The sequence below is a fragment of the Colletotrichum graminicola genome, assembly GCF_000149035.1.
Source record: "Colletotrichum graminicola M1.001 genomic scaffold supercont1.19, whole genome shotgun sequence".
NCBI classification, from domain to species: Eukaryota; Fungi; Ascomycota; class Sordariomycetes; order Glomerellales; family Glomerellaceae; genus Colletotrichum; species Colletotrichum graminicola.
The window spans coordinates 147,531-166,035 of NW_007361023.1; the positions used below are offsets into that span (position 1 = coordinate 147,531).

The 18,505-nt window shown below is 48.3% G+C and overlaps 3 protein-coding genes across 3 annotated transcripts; 2 read left to right on the forward strand and 1 right to left on the reverse strand.

Annotated features, from left to right (window-relative positions):
• Positions 1 to 5,315: 5,315 nt before the first annotated feature.
• GLRG_05520 (glycosyl hydrolase family 12) lies at positions 5,316 to 6,296 on the forward strand (the record flags this gene model as incomplete). The annotated part of the gene is made up of 3 exons (XM_008096205.1): positions 5,316 to 5,800; positions 5,895 to 6,133; positions 6,217 to 6,296. The coding sequence occupies 3 exons, from the start codon at positions 5,316 to 5,318 to the stop codon at positions 6,294 to 6,296; spliced, it is 804 nt and encodes a 267-aa protein (XP_008094396.1).
• A 2,133-nt stretch (positions 6,297 to 8,429) lies between these two features.
• Positions 8,430 to 10,521, forward strand: GLRG_05521 (uncharacterized protein; the record flags this gene model as incomplete). The annotated part of the gene is made up of 3 exons (XM_008096206.1): positions 8,430 to 8,756; positions 8,812 to 9,357; positions 9,418 to 10,521. 3 exons carry the CDS (start codon positions 8,430 to 8,432, stop codon positions 10,519 to 10,521), a joined length of 1,977 nt encoding a protein of 658 aa, XP_008094397.1.
• A 3,705-nt stretch (positions 10,522 to 14,226) lies between these two features.
• On the reverse strand, positions 14,227 to 14,995 carry GLRG_05522 (uncharacterized protein; the record flags this gene model as incomplete). Its single annotated transcript, XM_008096207.1, has 2 exons — positions 14,227 to 14,763; positions 14,936 to 14,995. 2 exons carry the CDS (start codon positions 14,993 to 14,995, stop codon positions 14,227 to 14,229), a joined length of 597 nt encoding a protein of 198 aa, XP_008094398.1.
• Positions 14,996 to 18,505: the final 3,510 nt, after the last annotated feature.

Here is an 18,505-nt window from a genome sequence, read left to right on the forward strand (position 1 = left end):
GGGGTGTGTTCGTGTGTGTATGTATTGTATGTATGTATGGGACGAGATGGATGGGATCAAGGTAGCAAAATCCTATACGTTTCCGAGCGCGAATTCAGCGACCTTTTAGGCGATAGACTGCTTTGGTGAGAGAAGCCCAGGAATCGCCAAGCAAGGATATCCGACTGCGCCTGACCATGTCATTCCGCCCTCCCAATACGACGGAGAAGAAAAAAACGAGATAAAAACTTAAAAATAACAGATGAGAGAATGAGAAACAGAAAGCAAAAGAGAGGGCGGGAATGAGTGAATGAGGGACAAGACAAGAGGAAGAGGGACAAAAAAAAGGCAGATGCCTGGCGCTTTCACTGGGCAGCTGGGCGGGCTGAGCAAGCTCCTGGGCAAAGTCTGGGCGAAAAAGGCGCCAGAGGCGAGAGATTTCAACTACGAGAGAGAGAGAGAGAGACAGAGGCACGAAAGTCTTGGCATTTCCCAATTCTACCAGAGTCTCGAGAGGTCTCAAACGCTGCCTGCCAAGAGGCACTATCAGCTCTCTGACTCCAGAATGGGCCACAGAAGCCGCCTTGGCCCGCCTAGGCCTTGTAGGGGGTGGGAGATGATGGATGTGCCGTAGGTTTTTGTGAGTCGTCTTGGCATCCCTCGTCTCTCCTGGGCACCGCAGGTCTTGGGGCTTGGGAGGGTACACCGTACAGAGTAAAGTTATCTGGGGGGGGGGGTTCGTAGTCAGAGCCAGCCAAGAAAGCCCCCAAGCAAGATGAGCATCGGCGAGCAGCATATCGTTGTAATATTTGCCAACGGGGGGCTTGGAGGAGAAGACGGTGTGAGAGTTCGATGCAGCGTGCCTTTTGAACCCGACACACACACACACACACACACACACACACACACACACACACACACACACAAGCACACTGCTACTTTGCCAACGCCGGCATGGATGGCGATCAACAGCTAACGGCGAACACAGTGACAGGCAACCCGCCCGTATGGCCCAGGTGATTTGACGTGCTGTGTTGGAGGGGTGTGTGTGTGTGTTGCGCTTGTTACGCTTGGGGAGCCTGCTGTTGCAGCCAAACCTTTGCCAAGCAGGCTGTGGTGTGCCACAGATCCTACCAAGGAAGAGAGGGGAAAAACCCCCCCTCAGGCTATGATCTGATGGGCTTGATGATTAAACAAGGGAGCAGCAGCGCGCTGGGCCCTTCGCCAGCCTAGCCCTCGGCGGTCATTAGAGGCTTCTTGGAGGAGGACTCGGCAGTGGTGAAGCGGCAGCACGAGCATTCCGCGCATGACGGTTGCCCGACATTGGCGGAGGGGGGCCAAGGGGACATGGCATTCTGATGTTTCGGGCGTGATTTGCTGTTCTTCCGTCCGGTCCGCCTCTGGTGAAATGCCATGACATTTGGCATGGCGCCCTGTTTGTTTGACTCGGCGCGCACTTGAGCATACCCGAAGAGTCCGTTGCCCGTCACATCCTCGTTCCCGCAACCGGCTTTTGTTTTTCCTTCAGCTTCGATTGAGTCTAATGTCATGGGCCTCGCGTTTGTGAGCACTCGAGAGAGAGGGGACGGGGGCACACAACGGTACGGACGCGAAGGATCGCGGGGGATACGGCGAAGAGCGAAATTGCCATTTTGGCGGTTTTGGCTTGGGGGGCATGGCCTCCATCGTGATAAGCAACCCTCCTTTGTCTGCTCGTCTGCATCCGTCATGTGGCAGGGTTCGTTCAGCCGGACCCCAAGTTACCAGTGCCGAGACATGCCTGTCCGCGTGCAGACTGAGATACATATTCACACCCTGAAGCTTCCTTGGCGAACCGACTTGTCAATAAACGGGCGTTTGAGAAATGCCAATAGCAGGTAGGGATATAGGTTCCCGTACACACATGCAGTCAGTGCAGAGGCGCATCTGTTCAACCACCAATCTCAATGAATCCAAAGTCCCACTCTCTCATGTAACTTATTCAGGGTCCATTTGGAGGAGGGAGTTGTGGGCGGCAGCGTGGGTGATGATGATTGGCACACTCATGTCCCCTGCTTCGACCTTGGCGAATATCGACAAACGAGTCTGGAGACGACCCCAGAAGCCCTTCTTTTTCACTTTGCGCTGCCCAGACATTCTAACCCCTTCTTACGCATCTCAGAAGCTGTCTAAAATATCGCTACTGTAGCACCATGGCTTGGCGAGCTTGCCAAGCGCGCCCACCGTCAAAAATTACTCCAAAAAGACATGGCCAGCCAGGGATTCGGCTCGGCTCATCTCTCTCTTTCTCTCTCTCTCTCTCTCTCTCTCTCTCCCTCCCCCCCCTCAAGCCGCTGATCCGATCTTGACCTCGCGCGTATGACGAACATGACTCCGACCAACGTCGAGATTGGCCATCCGCCCACAGCTTTTCGTGCTACCCGTGCCGTGTTCCCACTCCGGATGCCGAGCACAAACAAAGCTTTGGCCTAACGTTTCCGCCCCGCCCGTCGAGACTCTCAAGCTCCTCCCGACTATCAGTGGTTCGTAATGCTGAGCGAGCTAACGGTCCTGGGCAAGCCTTCGGTTCGACGGCTCGTACGATTCTGCTTTGCTCCCGAGACCCCTTGCAAGAGAGTCCAAATCACCCCCCGCGGTGATCTTCACAATACTGGACACACCCGGATGGGCAGCGCGCATCTTCGAGGCCCTTGAAACAAACCACCTGGGTCCCGTGCCATCTTCAGCCGAAGTCGCCGAAGTTGGTTGCACCCGCACGCGGCGGTCACTTCACCGTCTGGCCCCTTCGTCCCGCCCAAAAGCATTGGCGCCGCCTCGGCCAAGAAGCCCGCGCGCGCGCGTGCATCCTCCCCTTAGGCTCTCACGCGGCGGGGGGATCCAAACTGATCAGTGACGGGGGGGGGGGGGGGGGGGGGGACAGAGGGAACTAATTGGCACCTTTGGGCGACGCACACGAGTCGCCGCGGGCGCATCGGCTGCGCGGCGTCTTGGCGTTTTGAGAGACTTCTTTCTTCCCAGGGGCGATTGGGCCTTGGCGCCTCTGGGAAACCGAGCCGAGTCGGAGATCGCCGTACGTACCTCATCTTCCGGTTTCTCATGGACTCAACTCTAGATTGCCTTTCCGGAATGTGCAGAGAGCCGTGAGAGCCGTGAGAGCCGTGAGTCGGATTATTGCGGCTAGGCTTGGCAAAGAGTGCGAGGCTTCCAGGAAGATTTCACGACGAAACACAGGGGGAATCATGCACTCGGGAAGCTCTGTCGTTACGAGCACTCGATAAGCCGCCGAGCCCTCTATTTTTCCAATTTCCCCCAGTGTTTCTATAAATCCTTCCCTCCACAATGGTCTCTCCGGGGAGACTTTAAGCCTGATGGCGGCACCTGGATGCGTACCGGATCGAAAACCCTCAGGCCCGGAACCGGTTGATCCAATCCAGGACGCGTTGAAGAAGCCCCTCCGAACCTTGCCCTTGTCTGCCAAAGTGTCCCTGAGGAGTGTCGCATGGTAGGGCTGAGAACCAACCCCTTCCTATGCTGGTAGTAGCACATTTGAATCCATGTTCCACGCGCACTGGTACACCCATCAAACGTCGAGCACCTTGCCTCATATCGTGGGGCAAGCCCTGGGCTTACACGGCACTGGAAACCTCTAGGCCCTTTTTGTATCGCGCGCACGCAACATCGCCCGCAACGACGAGGTTGACGTTAGAACAAAATGGGTTGAAGACATTCGGCAGTCGTGCGAGATGTACAAGAGCTAGGAGAAAGCGATTCAGCCAAATTGCAGCACCATCCGTGGCCATTCATTCCAAAGTCAGCATCCGACCCTGCGCTACATCATAGGCCGATAACAATTCCCCTTTGATCGGCCACCAAGTGACCATGCGCGTTCATGTAATTTTATCGAGACAGATGGTTAATGATGTCAAGCTCAATACTATAAACCCATCTCTACTCGCATCGATGCAGGGTGGCTCGCCAAGCAGCGTCCAGACATCGCATGCTTCCAACATAGAGTCTAATACCGCTGGCAGTGAGGATGCGGGACTGCGATTCTGACCTTGGTTCACTGAAACAATTATACGGTTGTGACGGATGTTCAAAACTTGACCTTGAATCTCGAACAAGAGCGAGTATCGGTTGAAAACGCAAGTCCCTTCCTGTGATTGACAAGAATAACGTGGTTGTGCCATAATCTCAGTGCCTACCAATCAGCCTACATGGCCAAGAGTTTCGTCAAGAGGCATGAATGCAGACTTTGCTGTATCGTTGGGCATCTATCTATAAACATTCGCGGCTCGTGTCTGAGGCTATGATGCCGCTTTATCCAGACTGCCAAGTGATTTTAATAGTCACTGTAGCTGCATTTGTCTCAAAAAATCGGAATGTCCACAGTACCAAATATTGTCCATTTCAATCAAATGTCCTATCATAGATATACCTTGCATTGGCCTCCAGTAGGACAATAAACATGTAGGGCTGCAGAGGGAAAAGAGCCGACAATGCATATAAGTTCGAAACCTTCTACTACCTACTCAAAGTGCTGGGTTAAATCAAAAGAACATGCATGCAAATGACGATGCAGCTTGAACATTTTGTTGCTTTGCAAATTGAAACCCTGAACTAAGGCGGTTTACAGCGTCTACCGACATGGGTGAGAATCCCTGGTTAATTGGCTTAATGACCCAAATACTGCAGCACGATCAGGAAGTGACACCCATGCGTCGAACCCGTCTCTGGCATGACCATCAACTAGTTATTCGATTGCTTCGATCCAAGAGGTTTTCGTTATGTCCACTCACAATGGGTTCCCCCATCATTCTTTTGAATGCCTCAACGGCCCAGGCCAGGTCCCTGGACGGGCTAGAAACCAGCTTTAAATGTTTCTAATAATGGGCTTGCCAACCCGCCCCCCCTCCACCAACCTCGATGTTTCTAGGCTCCGCCGTTGCCCTGCTTTCTTTTCCACGAAAAACCCTAAACCATTGACGTCAGCCAACCGGCTCCCGGCTTGCCATGAGGCCTTGGTAGGGATCAGAGCTGACGCACGCTGCGTGTGGAGTTCCAGGCGGTCCAGTACTGCCGAGAGAGAGAGAGAGAGCTCCAGGGATGCGTATTTGTTCCCCAAAAGGCCCAGTTTCCCCTGGTTCTAGAGATGCGCTTCTCCAGCTTGCCCGTCTTCCTAGGTAATACTGACCAGGCCTAACCCAGCACACGCCGCCATATCCAAACTGGTACCTAGCTTGCCCCCTCACTTCCCGGTCACATAACTTAGTCTTTGATCGTCTGATAGAGAAAAAAGGCCTCCCTGGCCACCGACAAGAGTAGAGTCGCCTCTCATGGGATCCTGCTGCTCAACCTCCGACGACTCGTCCCCTCACGAACTTGAGCCAGCCCGTCCCGCGCAGCCGCCGCTAAACATGCCGCCGCCGCCCAACCACATCGTCAGCCTCGAGAAGAAATGGGCCTACCACGCCGTCGACGGGTACGAGCTCAACAATAACACCTGGGGCCTCGAGAGCGCCACCTCCGGCTCCCAGCGCACGCACTACGACGGGCCGAGCCCGCCCGGCGCCTCCGGGGCCGTCGGCATCTCATGGTCCTCCGACTGGGAGTGGCGGGGCGGCGAGCACAACGTCAAATCGTACGTCTACGGCGCCCGCCAGTTCGAGCGCCGCCTCCTGAGCGAGATCCAGGCCATGCCGACCGAGGCCGAGTGGCACTACAGCACCTGGGACGTGCGCGCCAACGTCGCCTACGACATCTTCACCGACCCCGACAAGGACCACGCCAACAGCAGCGGCGAGTTTGAGGTCATGATCTGGTGAGTCTTTGACGACGCACCCGCGTCCGGCCGTGTGAGAGGATGCGGAAGTGCATGAGCGCCTCGTCGGCTGACCATTGTTGGAACCCAACAGGCTCGCGAAGCTGGGTGGCGTGTGGCCCATCAGCGAGTCCAAGGCGCCCATCGCGCACGTCGAGATCTGCGGCCACCAGTGGGAGCTGCACTTTGGCTACAACCACGGCGGCGCCATGAAGGTGTACAGCTTCCTGCCGGTCAACGGCCCGATCCAGCACTTCAACGCCGACGTGAAGCAGTTCTTCAACTTCCTCAGCCATCAGTTCGAGTTCCCGCAGCACAACCAATACATGCTGGGTAAGTCCCCCCTCCACCGCTCTCGCCCTCGCCAGCCCTGGTTTTCCCGGGGACTCAGACGGTCCCGCTGACACCCTGCACAGTCTACCAGCTTGGAACCGAGGCCTTCACCGGAGGGCCCGCCGAGTTTGTCGTGCCCAAGTTCATCGCCAATGTTATTTGAGAATGAGCTGCGCGCGCGCCTGTGTGTGGACCCTTGCTTCATGATACCATAGGAAACCGTCGCCGGAGTAGGTTTCGCGCTTATAACTTGTACAGTCTATAGTAGTAATACTTATCTTAATACATGAGGGGAGATGGCCACGCACCAGCCTCGGGTCTCGCCTGTCACGCGACGCAATGGCCCACGCCAGCTGTCGACAAGAGCTTGACGTATTGCTGATGCAGGCTTGGGGGTTAGGCTCTGTAGTGAGGGCGACGAAGGCGTCCATCTCGCGAGCTGCCTCCGGCGCCACTATCAGGAACAGGCCGTCACAGAGATGAGAATCGGAGGATTTCTCGACCACGATGAAATTGTCGGCAAAGATCTTGCCTGCAGGGACGTTGTCAAAACACGAGCCTCGCGGTGAGTTGTGGAACGAGGCTTCACGACATGTATGAGCTACATACCAATAAGATACTCGCTGTTCAGCAGTTGCTCTTTCTCGCAAAGGTCGGCGGCATTGGATTCGTTCTTTCGGGGATTTTATTTCATCGATATACGATGCATACCGAACCCTATTGATGATCAATACCAGCGGAATGGATCTCGCAATGTGTGCCGTTTACCATATCCCCCCCCCCCCAGGCGCCTGTTGAGTACGTCTCCACAAGCCTCGAACTGCCACTCAGTGCATCCTCCAGCAGGTCTGGCTTGCTTTCATTGAAGGAAACGGTCCTATAATTGCAGTCATGAAAGTCAGGGTTGCCGTTCGGGTTCACTTTCAGAAAGGGATGCTATAAGACTGGGCTCGCTTTGGGGGGGGAACCAGCCATCAAACACGCATTGATGTGTCCAGAGGTGAAAGCCGACGGGGACCTCGACAGCAGTGCCGGCCATCCTCTTGGAGAACATCGCCATCCTCGTGCGTGAGAAGAGAGTTGCCATTGCGAGCGATGGCGGCCGATGGTGATTGGGCGTGGGAGAGTCTGCCAAGGGATTGAGTTTGGTTGAAGGATGGGAAGATTGAATGCAAACCTCGAACGCCGAATTCCCAAAGGCCCGGCAAGCGGATAGAAACTGAGCCGTTCGCTAGTCAAGGTGAATAAGGGTGGAAAACGGGCTCCACCCCGACGGTGAGCTCCGCCCGGTCTCCGAGTCTCCCACGGGATCCCGACCGGGCCTGACCACGTCAACGGCTTTTCGCCCGGCCCGGGGAATTCTTTTCAAAAAGGAGGCAGAGGTTTGGCTTGGAAAATGACCGCATCTGTTTGTACCGTTGAGATTGTCCCCACATCAGACATGGTCCTCTCAGCGATGCACTGGGAACTGGCGATACACTAGGTTGAAAAGTTCACTGGTCCCAAATTCCGGAGACTACGGAATGCGAGAAACAAAAGAATTCTTTGGTGCGCCTCGGACGGACGAATAGCGCAGAGGAACATTGGAGGGAGGATCAACGTCGCGTGCCCAACGGGCGGCGTACAGTACCTATAATAATCCCCAAAGTGCAGATTGTGGCTGCGCGAGAGCAGGCAGCACTCCGGCTTTGAGGCTGTGCCAGGCTTTCCAGCTCGATGAATGTTCAGTGAGGGTGGTCTCATATGGATGGTCTAGACCTCGTACTTAATGTCAGACTCGAGAAGCCTCATTGGCCGCCTCGGTTTGATATTAACCACGAGGTGCCTGGGCAAGGCTCCCCAAAGGTATGGTTTGTCCGTAACAGGCAATGCTAGAGTACGCTGACGTCTTTGCATGCCAATATGTAGGTTACACAGCAGTCAGCTTCCTAATCCATCCTGATAAGACAGACACACCCTCAGCTTATTGATCAACTTGCAGTCTGTATCCCTGCCAAAGGATGCCTTACACAGTACAGCTGCTGCCTACATTTGGTTCGCTCGTAGACTCCTGATTATTTCTTATTTGGCATGGCCACTTGCATGGTAAGGAGGAGGACTTGTTTAATTGACCAAGAGTAATATAAGAGTGAAGTGTGCACCCCGGCCTTGGCCACAGTCACACATGTCCAGTCATAGTTCCCTTAACTAAAACAAAAAAACAATAACAACAATAATAACTACAGCCCCTATACAACCTTTTCTGCGATAACCACGTACGCCACGTAGGCCTTGCTCAAAGCCCACCCCTTCTCGAATGGCCCAGGACCCGCTAGTTGATACCCAGAATAGTCTCGATGCGGTATTGGAAAGCGTTTTCAAACAATTTGCACCTCAAGCCGGTAGCAACGGCGATGCCAGTTGGTACTCTCAATGCGCAGGAAGAGTCTTGAACGGGTGGAATGAAGAGAAGGAGGCCAACATAACGCATGAGACCCGGTCGCGCATCATAAGTGGGATAGTCATTGGCATCAACGGTACACGGTTCAACGGCTCGACGAACGATATTATTACATCCGATGACGTGTGGGGGATCAGCAGCGGGCTATGCAAAGAGTTTTGCGGTCGTGGCGAATTGGACATGGTGAAGAAACCCGCCCGATTCTCTCGATTTGAGTCCATAATCTGACGCGCCGCAGATCACCAGTTTCAACCGTCTCGCCTCCGGTTCCACCAACTACCTGCTCCCATGGCTGGCACTTACTGCCCAGCTCCCGTACGAGACTGGGAGCACGGAGGCCAACCTCATTGGCGTGTGCATCGGCCTCGGAAGCCCCTTGCTCATGACATTTTCCTTGATGATGACGATCCTGAATAAGCGGTGGATCAGGAAGAGGTTCAAAGAGCTCGCTGCCAGCTGTGAAGGCGACGGCTTCGACAAGATGAAGACCCGGATCAAGAGCGCACGCGTCATCGCTGACGAGTCAGGACAGGCTCCCACACGCCTGCTGCAGACGGACGGCTGGCTTGCACGACTGGTGGTACTGGATACGAACACGACGTGGTGGAGCGAGGCCGCGAATAGTCTGAAATCGACCCGTCGCGGGACCACCCTGTCGCTTATCGCGCAGCTGGTCGTAGCTGTCATCGCCTGGGTCTTCACCGTCACGGGCTCTCTGAAGCAAAAGGTCGGCGATACTGAGGAGGCGTTGGTCTTGTCGTCGGGGTCTCTTTGGATATGGCTGGTACGTATGCGGTTGTCGATCCCTTCTCGCGAACCATCACTAACGCCCCTTCTTCCCCAGGTTCCCGTAATCATCGGCTGGGTCTTGGTAGGCACCCAGAACAAGAAAGGCACCATCCAAGAGGCGATCCGACGTGCGAACGGCCGCATCAGTGTCGAGAACAAAGAGACGGGGATCGAGGTCGTCGACGATGTAGAACACCCCGCGCTAGCTGACCCTACCACGCGATTTGTGAATGCTCCATCGTCTCCTACCAGAACAAATCAGCCTGAAATGAGACTAAGGATGTTCAGTGTCGCCGGCTGCCAGCGTCAACAAGGACCGGTCTACAACTACGCCCGGTCAATCACGTGGCTCAATTTTGCGGATCGTCTGTATATGGCCTTCAGGGCCGCGTCCGACCAGATGAAGAAGCAAAGGGAAATCCTGTCCCAGCCCTGTATAACAAACGACGACTACGTGAAGGTCTCCGCTGACTGCGGGCTTGCACCTAATGTCAGTACCCACGCCAACGGCAGCGCTGGTCATCACCAACAGCCTCCAGCCACCCAAGGACCGCCAAGCCACGTGCTCGTCGAGTATACCAGCCTAAGCGAAATGTCTCCCCCCGCGATGTCGGCCTTCTGGCGGCACGTTGCCTGGTCTATGCTCGTCGCTCTCGTGTTGCAGTGGGGAACGACAGGCTGGGCGATCTACATATCCTACGAAACCGTGGTCAAGGGGTTGGGTTGCCGGTCGGGAAGCTATGTTATCTACGGCGTCCTCGCGACGGCATCATGCGCCGCAATGTTATTCTCGGCATGGGTCTCGCACTTTACGATGCGAGCATACCAGTACACGCACCGCACGACAGGTTACCTGCAGTTCTGCGGAGCTGTAGCGGTCGTGACGCGGCTCTTGGGCCAGTTTCTCCTCGTCAGCAACACGATATGGCTCTTGGCCATCTCCATATTCGAGCTTATAGGGTTCTTCGACAGCTGCTATTGTTCCGGAACGGAGCTGAGCAAGAGGCTCGAATACGGTTGGATTCTCCTCTTCAAAAATGCAGATGCCCTCAAAGCCGATGCGCAGGAGGCTTGGAAGACAGGAATCGGGATGGGGTTCGTGACCAACTTCTTGGCAGTCATGATTTTCTATCTGGCATCTCGGCAGGGGAATGAGTGACCACGGAAAGATCGTGTCTGTGGCGATGGTGATAGAGCGTTGGGTTAATTGGTATGTAGTAATAATATGAACATGTCGAATAAAGGGCCATGATTAGTGCCGCATATTTAGGAATTGAGACACTCCGAGCACGGCCATGAGCTTATACGAATTCACGACGACGAGCTATACTGACAGCGCAACTCTAGTCATCGCAACCGTCAAAAGGCTTTCCTTTGTTAAGAGTGATATGCCTGAAATCTCCAACCCTCCCACCTCCAGGAGCATTGACGCACGAGCCGATCTGGGAGCGGATATGTGAGATGTGAGCTCCGAGGCGGCTGTTGGACTTGAGGACGATGGTCTACTGGCCTCATGGCTGCGGAGGGTGGGAGGAGGCGCCGCAAAAAGAGCGTTGCTCATATAGGGTTCTAACCATGACAAGCTTGTGACCAGTGTAAGATCAGAAAGAGGCTTGAGGTTGTCAGGGGGCACACACACGGGTTACCGCTATATGGCCAAGAAGGGTGTACTAGGGCTCACTTGCGTTGAGAGGGAGGGAATGCATCACCGTTGACAAGGAGGGTCGTCGTCGACCAACCCCTCAGCCCGATTTCGGAGATGAAGTGAATGTATTTCCTTACCAAGGATGATGAGGCTGTTGATTCATCTAGAAAGTTGATCAAACCTATCAGGGTAAACAACCACGCCTGGGGCGGAAGCCGCTTCCAATAAAGAACCAGTGGCCAACTGGTTATTCGGTCTATACGCTGTAACTAAATCCCGTGAATAATCATTACAATCGTACGCACGCATGGCGTCTGACCCGGGGTCTTCTGTTTGCATTTCGAATTGCACTAAGCCACTTGGGAGAGTACCATCGGCCATTTCCTATTTTAGTTCCTAGCTTTTGGTTGCACCAGTCCCGTCGCACGTTATATAAGTTCTGGCGCTTTCACCCGCGTCCTCGGCTACGGCCTGAAGTCGGCCGCTCTCGATCTGCACCTCGGCTTCAAGGTCTGGCGAAGAGTCCAATGCGCCCAAGAGAAGGATTTTCAGAATGAGATGAAACAAGCGCAGGAAAGAGACTGAAAGAAGCTCGTGGCCAGGACCTCCGGCTTCGTTTCAGACGAGTTCGAGATCAGGAGCCATGACTCCAAGGAGTCTAACAGAGCTTCCTTCTGGGGCAGAAGCTCTAGAGCGCTTTCTACCGTGGCGACATGCACCAGCTTGCAGAGGAACTCGAGTGTCGACGTAGCAATGCTTACAAGCTTTGTCCGCATGTCGGGTGCGATCATACGAATGCCGGAAGACCCAACAAGTTGTCGGTGAGGCGGTGCCCGACACACAGATAACGTCGTCCCGCTTCCGTCGTATGCTGGTAGAGCATCCGCAAATTTACATGGCGCAGCAAATAACTTGATGATGAAAACACCAGCAAGGGTTGTTGGTCATGACATGCTGGCGCCAGGTCGTTCGCGGCAACAAACCGAGGCCTCGCTCCGTACTCACGCATCATCCTGAGCCCCCGAACAATATGCTGGGCCATGGCAGCGTGATTCCTCCGTACTTGCTTGATGCTGATAAAGATCTGGCAGCAAAGCAGTGCCGACCTCAGCCCGTGGCGGCCCGGGTATGACAGGTTGGACGCAAGACCCCGCAACGCCATATGTATTTCTGAAGGCGGGCCGGGAGAGCTGTAGAGCCATGTGGAGGGCCTCGTAGCCGTCGCAAGTACGGCCAGTGTTGACACAGTCACGGCCAAGCGGCTTACCCTCGTCGCATTTGACCTTTCTAATTCTATTGTTGATTCAGCACAGTAAATGCAGGGCTGAAATTTGCTGGGGCGTGAATCTGTCATGGGAATTGTTCTTGGCAACTAACCTGCAGGTTTTGCACCCTATCTTCACATTGGCTCTTCCTTCGACGCTCCGTTTGCAAGCAACAACGCCACCAGCCATCGTCAACTAGCAGCAGCCAAGACACTCACGCTTCCCGCTCAACTAACTCATGTGATAGGAAGAGATGTAGGGGGGAAGATCGGGAAAACACACCAAGTGATGCATATGGTTGATTACCGGAATGATGAGGAGGACAAGCTGGACATGCTTTGTGTTTAGGATGTAGATCACTAAGAGTCGTTGCTCAAGGAGTCGTCGTCATAATTAGAAAATTAATGATTAGTCGGAACAGGTTAATGGTCCCGAATGCAGAGATCCCGCTGCGGCACGGCATCTGTAGAATGACGGGTTCTTGCCGCCTCTGAACCTGTTGTAAGGAGGCCTACATTCACCTGTCTGCACCCACGTTTTCCCTCCTTATAAGACGAGCTTCGTCTTGGTTGGAAAGCGGCACGTTTGTTGGCTGACGCCAGGCTATAACTTTGGTTCAGATTAGTGTTAGGATTCGTAAGGAGCATATAAATATGGTTATGTTGGGGTTGTAATGGGTGCAGTTGGAGCAGTGGCAACTGTAGCTTCACTTTTCTCATCACAGCATTAGAAACGAAGTGGACTGTGCAAGTGAGTTCAACGATAGAAAAGTGGAAGCTTTAGACGGCTTTGAAGGCCGTATCATACCGTAGCCACTGGGCAAATTTGCCATTGGCTAATGCACGTACCAACCATAGAGACAATCGCGGCCGCTCAAGAGACTAAACCAAACCTGTCAAAGAAGGCGATGAGACTACCTACCCACTCACTTACCTGCTGCCCACGTGCATACCGGTTGCCGGTAAATTGACGGCCCTCTAGCCACTACCACCACAGCACACCCTAATAACACATTCCACCACCCTAACATAACCAACTAACCCAGACCCTAACCACTAACCCTATGCATCTTTTATATATGCTTTTACAGATGCGTAGGGTTAGTGGCTAGGATGGTTAGGGTCTGGGTTAGGGTCTGGGTTAGTTGGTTATGTTCGCGTGATGGAATGGAATATACGATGAAGTATTTCTGCAGTGACTAACTGAAGTAAGCAAGTAGCTAACTAGGATAGGCTTAGAGGGCCGTCAATTTACCAGCAACCGTGCATACCTACTGTTATAATGCTTTTACTATCACTAGATTCCTGCTTCTGCTAGAACACTAGCCTTATTTAGCGGCCGCTATACTCTTTCTGACTTGCACATGCATTAGCTAATTGCAAATTTGCCCAGTGGCTACGGTAGCAAAATGACCCCACCAACACACCCATGCCTATATTATCCCCTCAACCGCGATAAGGCCATGTCTCCACTTATTTCTCCGCACTACACTCACGTGATAAGAATCCGTGATTACCTCACTTATAGCGTGGCTCTTTAGAGAGAGGGAAATCACTATTACCTCTGGTATAGACAAAAATCGCCGTAGATAGAAGTACTGTACATTTTTTGACCTTTGTGGGGTAATGATTGGTGCCCACTGTGGAGATATGGCCTTATCTCGGTTGAGGGGATATCTTGAAAAGCGTCACAGGGGCTGTGGGATTGCAACGGCATTGTATCCATACGCCGTCATGAGACAGCATACGAGTCAGGTAATCCATCAGATATAACCCAGGCTTGAGGCATGGATGCAGAATATATTTCGATTGTATTAATTATTTCGATTACTGTGTACGTATGGACGGCGACATGATGTGGATATCGTTTATTCGTGATTCGTTTGGCTTTTAAAGTGCAATGCTGGGTACTCCGGTATATGTCGTCGACTCGTCTCCCGATTCCAAGACCCGCCTCATGAGAATTCGTAATAGATGTAGTCCCAGGGTCCCCCGTTGTCCACCTTGACCTGCATGAGTTTCTTGTTGATACCGAAATCGGCAACTGTACCCCGGATGGAGGCTGAAAAGATTGTTCTGTCGAGTCTGTTCCAGCACGTCTTCTTGGCCGGGTCCGTGTCCGTGGTCGACAGCACGAAAGAGTCACTAGGCCCCAGGCTCATACTGTTGCGGCAATCCGCGAGGGCTGCCTTCATATCGGTGTTCTCGATCTTGTAGCCCAGTACCTCCTTCAGCTCAGACGTCTGAAGGCCCGTCATCGTCCAGCACTCCTTGAGGACCTGTCGCATCTTAAGGCGGGGCTCCGTCTTGTCCAGTCCATTCATGGCCTTGACGACAGTGAGGCGCTTTGTCTTCGTGTTGACCATGATTGTGTCGAGTGACGACTGCTCACCCTGCTCGTCCTTCGCACCGTAGCCATCTCCGTAGACCTTGAAAACCCATCTCCCAGTTGCTTCGTCTTTGTCGTAGTCCAGGGCGTAAGCTTGGTTGCCCTATACCATGGTTAGTCAGGTCATTCTAAAATGACCTCAAAGTCGGGCTACCAACGGCGAAAGGACGGGTCGGTTGAGCAGAGATCTGGGATTAGAGGTTAGAAGGCTTGCAAAGATGCCATGGCCATCCGCTGATGCGATGAGCGTGGCCGACTTTGAATCAAAAGCTTACAAAGCCAATAAGTGCACCGCTCAGAAGCAAGAGCACGGCGGAGAAACGTTGGAAAGCCATTGTAAAAAAAGCGATTGTGCGTATTTGCAAATAGAACGAAACGAATGACTCCTGCACGATGGCTGGCGATGTAAAAAGCACCAAGTCGAATAATAGCGTTGTTGAGGACTTTGCCAGTTTTGATTCCGTGATGGAAAGCCTATCCCTTTAGTTGCCACCAGACCTCATTAACCCCTTGGTGGATACACTCCCACTTTTACCCTTCACTTTTAGCAATACATAACAATATATTAAATTTTAAATATTATTTTCTTAGTAACTACTACTAATTTTAATATTACTACTAACATCCTTATTATAAACTATAATATCTAACTCTAATATCTTTATCTGTAGTATTATTTTTATAAAGATACTACTAAAGAACCTTACTATTACTTACTTAAATAATTATTATCTAGAGTAGTATAATAATATAATAATTTAGCCTAATAAGCCTCTAGTAGAGCTAGGCCTACTAGGCTTCTATATTTCTTTTAAAGTACTAGACTAGTAGCCTATAGTCTATAGGCTACTAAATACTTTAGTTAACCTTTTCTTTTTATATATTCTTATTATTAGCTTAATAGTAAGTTACTTTAATTAATATTATATTATTATTTAAGACTAGCCTTTATTAAAAAAGATTATAAGTATATAAATAAAGAAATTTCTTAACTAATAAGATCTACTTTTCTTAAGTATTTTAATTTATATAAGTATATACTTCAAATCTTAAATAGTAAGATACTAATTAACTTATTAGTAAAAAAAAGATCTAATATACTTATTTATATACTTTATATCTTATAACTACTTTTAATAACTTTATACTTAGCTCTAGATATTTAATACTTTTAAGTTCTCTACTTAAGAGCTAGTAACTTAAGGGCTAGTAGGCTAAAGTAAGGCCTGAATACTAGATATATATTAAAAAGTTAACTAATAGTTAGCCTATATTTAGGTAGCTAGAGAATTACTTAATATAGCTAGCTTTAATCTTACTATTAATAAAGTAATAGTTAATTTATAAGCTAAGGCTAAAAGATAATAACTATCTTAATAAAGCTAATCTTAACTAGCTTAAGGTATAAGTACTTACTTAGTCTAAGTACTTCTTTTAGTAGCTTAAGTATATATATAGCTTTAGTCTATATAAACTACTACTTAAAACTTTAAATCCTACTAGGTCTTTAAATCCTACTAGGCTTCTAAAGCCTTAGTTAATATTATTTTAGTACGTAGTTATAACTTTTTTTTACCTTACTACTAGCTATAATATATTATATATCTTTAAATAATCTTCTTAGTATTAGAAGTAAGAATATCTCTAATATTCTTATACTTCTTTATCTTATATTTCCTCTATTATAGAGGTTATATATATATAAGATATATATATATTTTTAATCTACTAACTTAGTAGATTAATATATATATTAATTACGTAAGTATGTCTAATTACGTGATTAACAGAAGATTAAAGAAGGTACTAGAATGTCTAAGATCTCCTAAGATCCTACCTTCTAACTTTATCTTGCCTATAAGGTTATTACTTTAAGTTAGGGTTATTTAGTTAAGGTTATTATCTTATACGTCTACTAGGTTAATTTATAAGCAGCTTATGTAAGTATAGAATATTCTAGTAAGCTAAGTATAACTATATAAGGGCAAGAATACTTCCTATTTCTAGTTTCCTTTTCTTCTTTCTTAAAGTAAGTAAATAGTTAATAATCTAACTCCTATACTCTTTTTTGACTATATATCCTTATATCCTCTATTTATCTACCTTAGGTATAAGCATTTATATCTCCCTTTTATCCTATATTCTTACTTCTATAGGATATATCTTTATATAAGAGATATACTCTCTTATATTCTCCTAAGCTAGAATTCTCTATCTAAGAGACTAGCTTACCTATTGTGCTAACACTTAGCTTTATTAGCCTTTTTTAAGCCTTTTAAAACTAGTAAGTTAAACTCTTTAGTATATACTAAAAAAATAGTAGTATTAATACTATACTTATTACTAGAAAAAGCAATAGAGGCTAAAGTATTTTATAAGGCTAAGTATACTTTATTTCTACTTTTCATAAGCTAATATATATCTTTAAACTAAAGTACTATATAGAAAACTATTAGCATAACAGGTAAGCTAGTCTCTTAGATAGAGAATTCTAGCTTAGGAGAATATAAGAGAGTATATCTCTTATATAAAGATATATCTTATAGAAGCAAGAATATAAGATAAAAGGGAGATATAAATACTTATACCTAGGGTAGGTAAATAGTAAATATAAGGATATATAGTTAAAAGAGAGTATAGTAGTTAAATTGTTAACTATTTACTTACTTAGAGAAAAAAGAAAAGGAAACTAGAAACAGGAAGAATTCTAGCCTATATATAGCTGTACTTAGCTTACTAGAATATTCTATACTTACGTAAGCTGCTTATAAATTAACCTTTAGTTACGTAACTTAATAACCTTAAGTAAATAACCCTAACTTAAAGTAATAACCTTATAGGAAAGATAGAGTTAGAAGGTAGGATCTTAAGAGATCTTAGACATTTTAGTACCTTCTCTAATCTTCTGTTAATTACGTAATTAAACATGCTTACGTAATTAATATATATATTAATCTACTAAGTTAGTAGATTATAAATATATATATATCTTATAAATATATAACCTCTATAATAGAGGAAATATAAGATAAAGAAATATAAGAATATTAGAGATATTCTTACTTCTAATAAAAACCTATACTAATTAGTTTACTTTCTTATAAGTTAATTAAATTATATATAAAAAATAATACCTTTATACTTTTTTTATTATAGTATATAGAGGTAGCTAGGCTAATTATATAATATAGTAGTACTACTAGCCTACTGGTACTATAGTAGTAAAGTAGGCTACTTAGACTATCTTTAGTCTAGAGGTCTAGAAGGGCCTCTTAGTCCCTTAGCTAATAGATAACTATAACTATACTATAAATAAAGTAAATATAAGTAATTACATAAAAGTCTTATAATACTTTAACTACTATATTTATTAAGAAGCCTAGTAAGCTATTACTTAGACTCTCTTACTTAAAGTTATTATTATAAATACTTTTTATCTCTAACTAAGAGAAAGCCTAAAGTAGCTAAAAGTATTAGGAAATAAAGTACTTAAGTATAGAGATGTCTTGTTTCTTTAATATTAGTAAAAGTAAGACTAGATCTTTTTATCTAGTTATTACAGCTAGTTTCTAAGCAGTAGGGTTTCTACTAATAGTAAGCAGAGGGAGATACTTAGTAACAGTAATTATCGTCTTACTAGTCTATTAATCACCTAGTAATTAGTTATGTAGTTAATAGTCATAGGGGTAGCTTATATAGCTCTTATTAATTAAATCACTAAGGTTAGATACTAAAAGGTATTTAAAGAATATATTATAAGTTAATTACTAAAGAGCTATAGAAGTCTATCCTTAAGTGTATCTAAGTCTATCCTATATATAAGTCCTAGCTGTTCCCTAAACAGT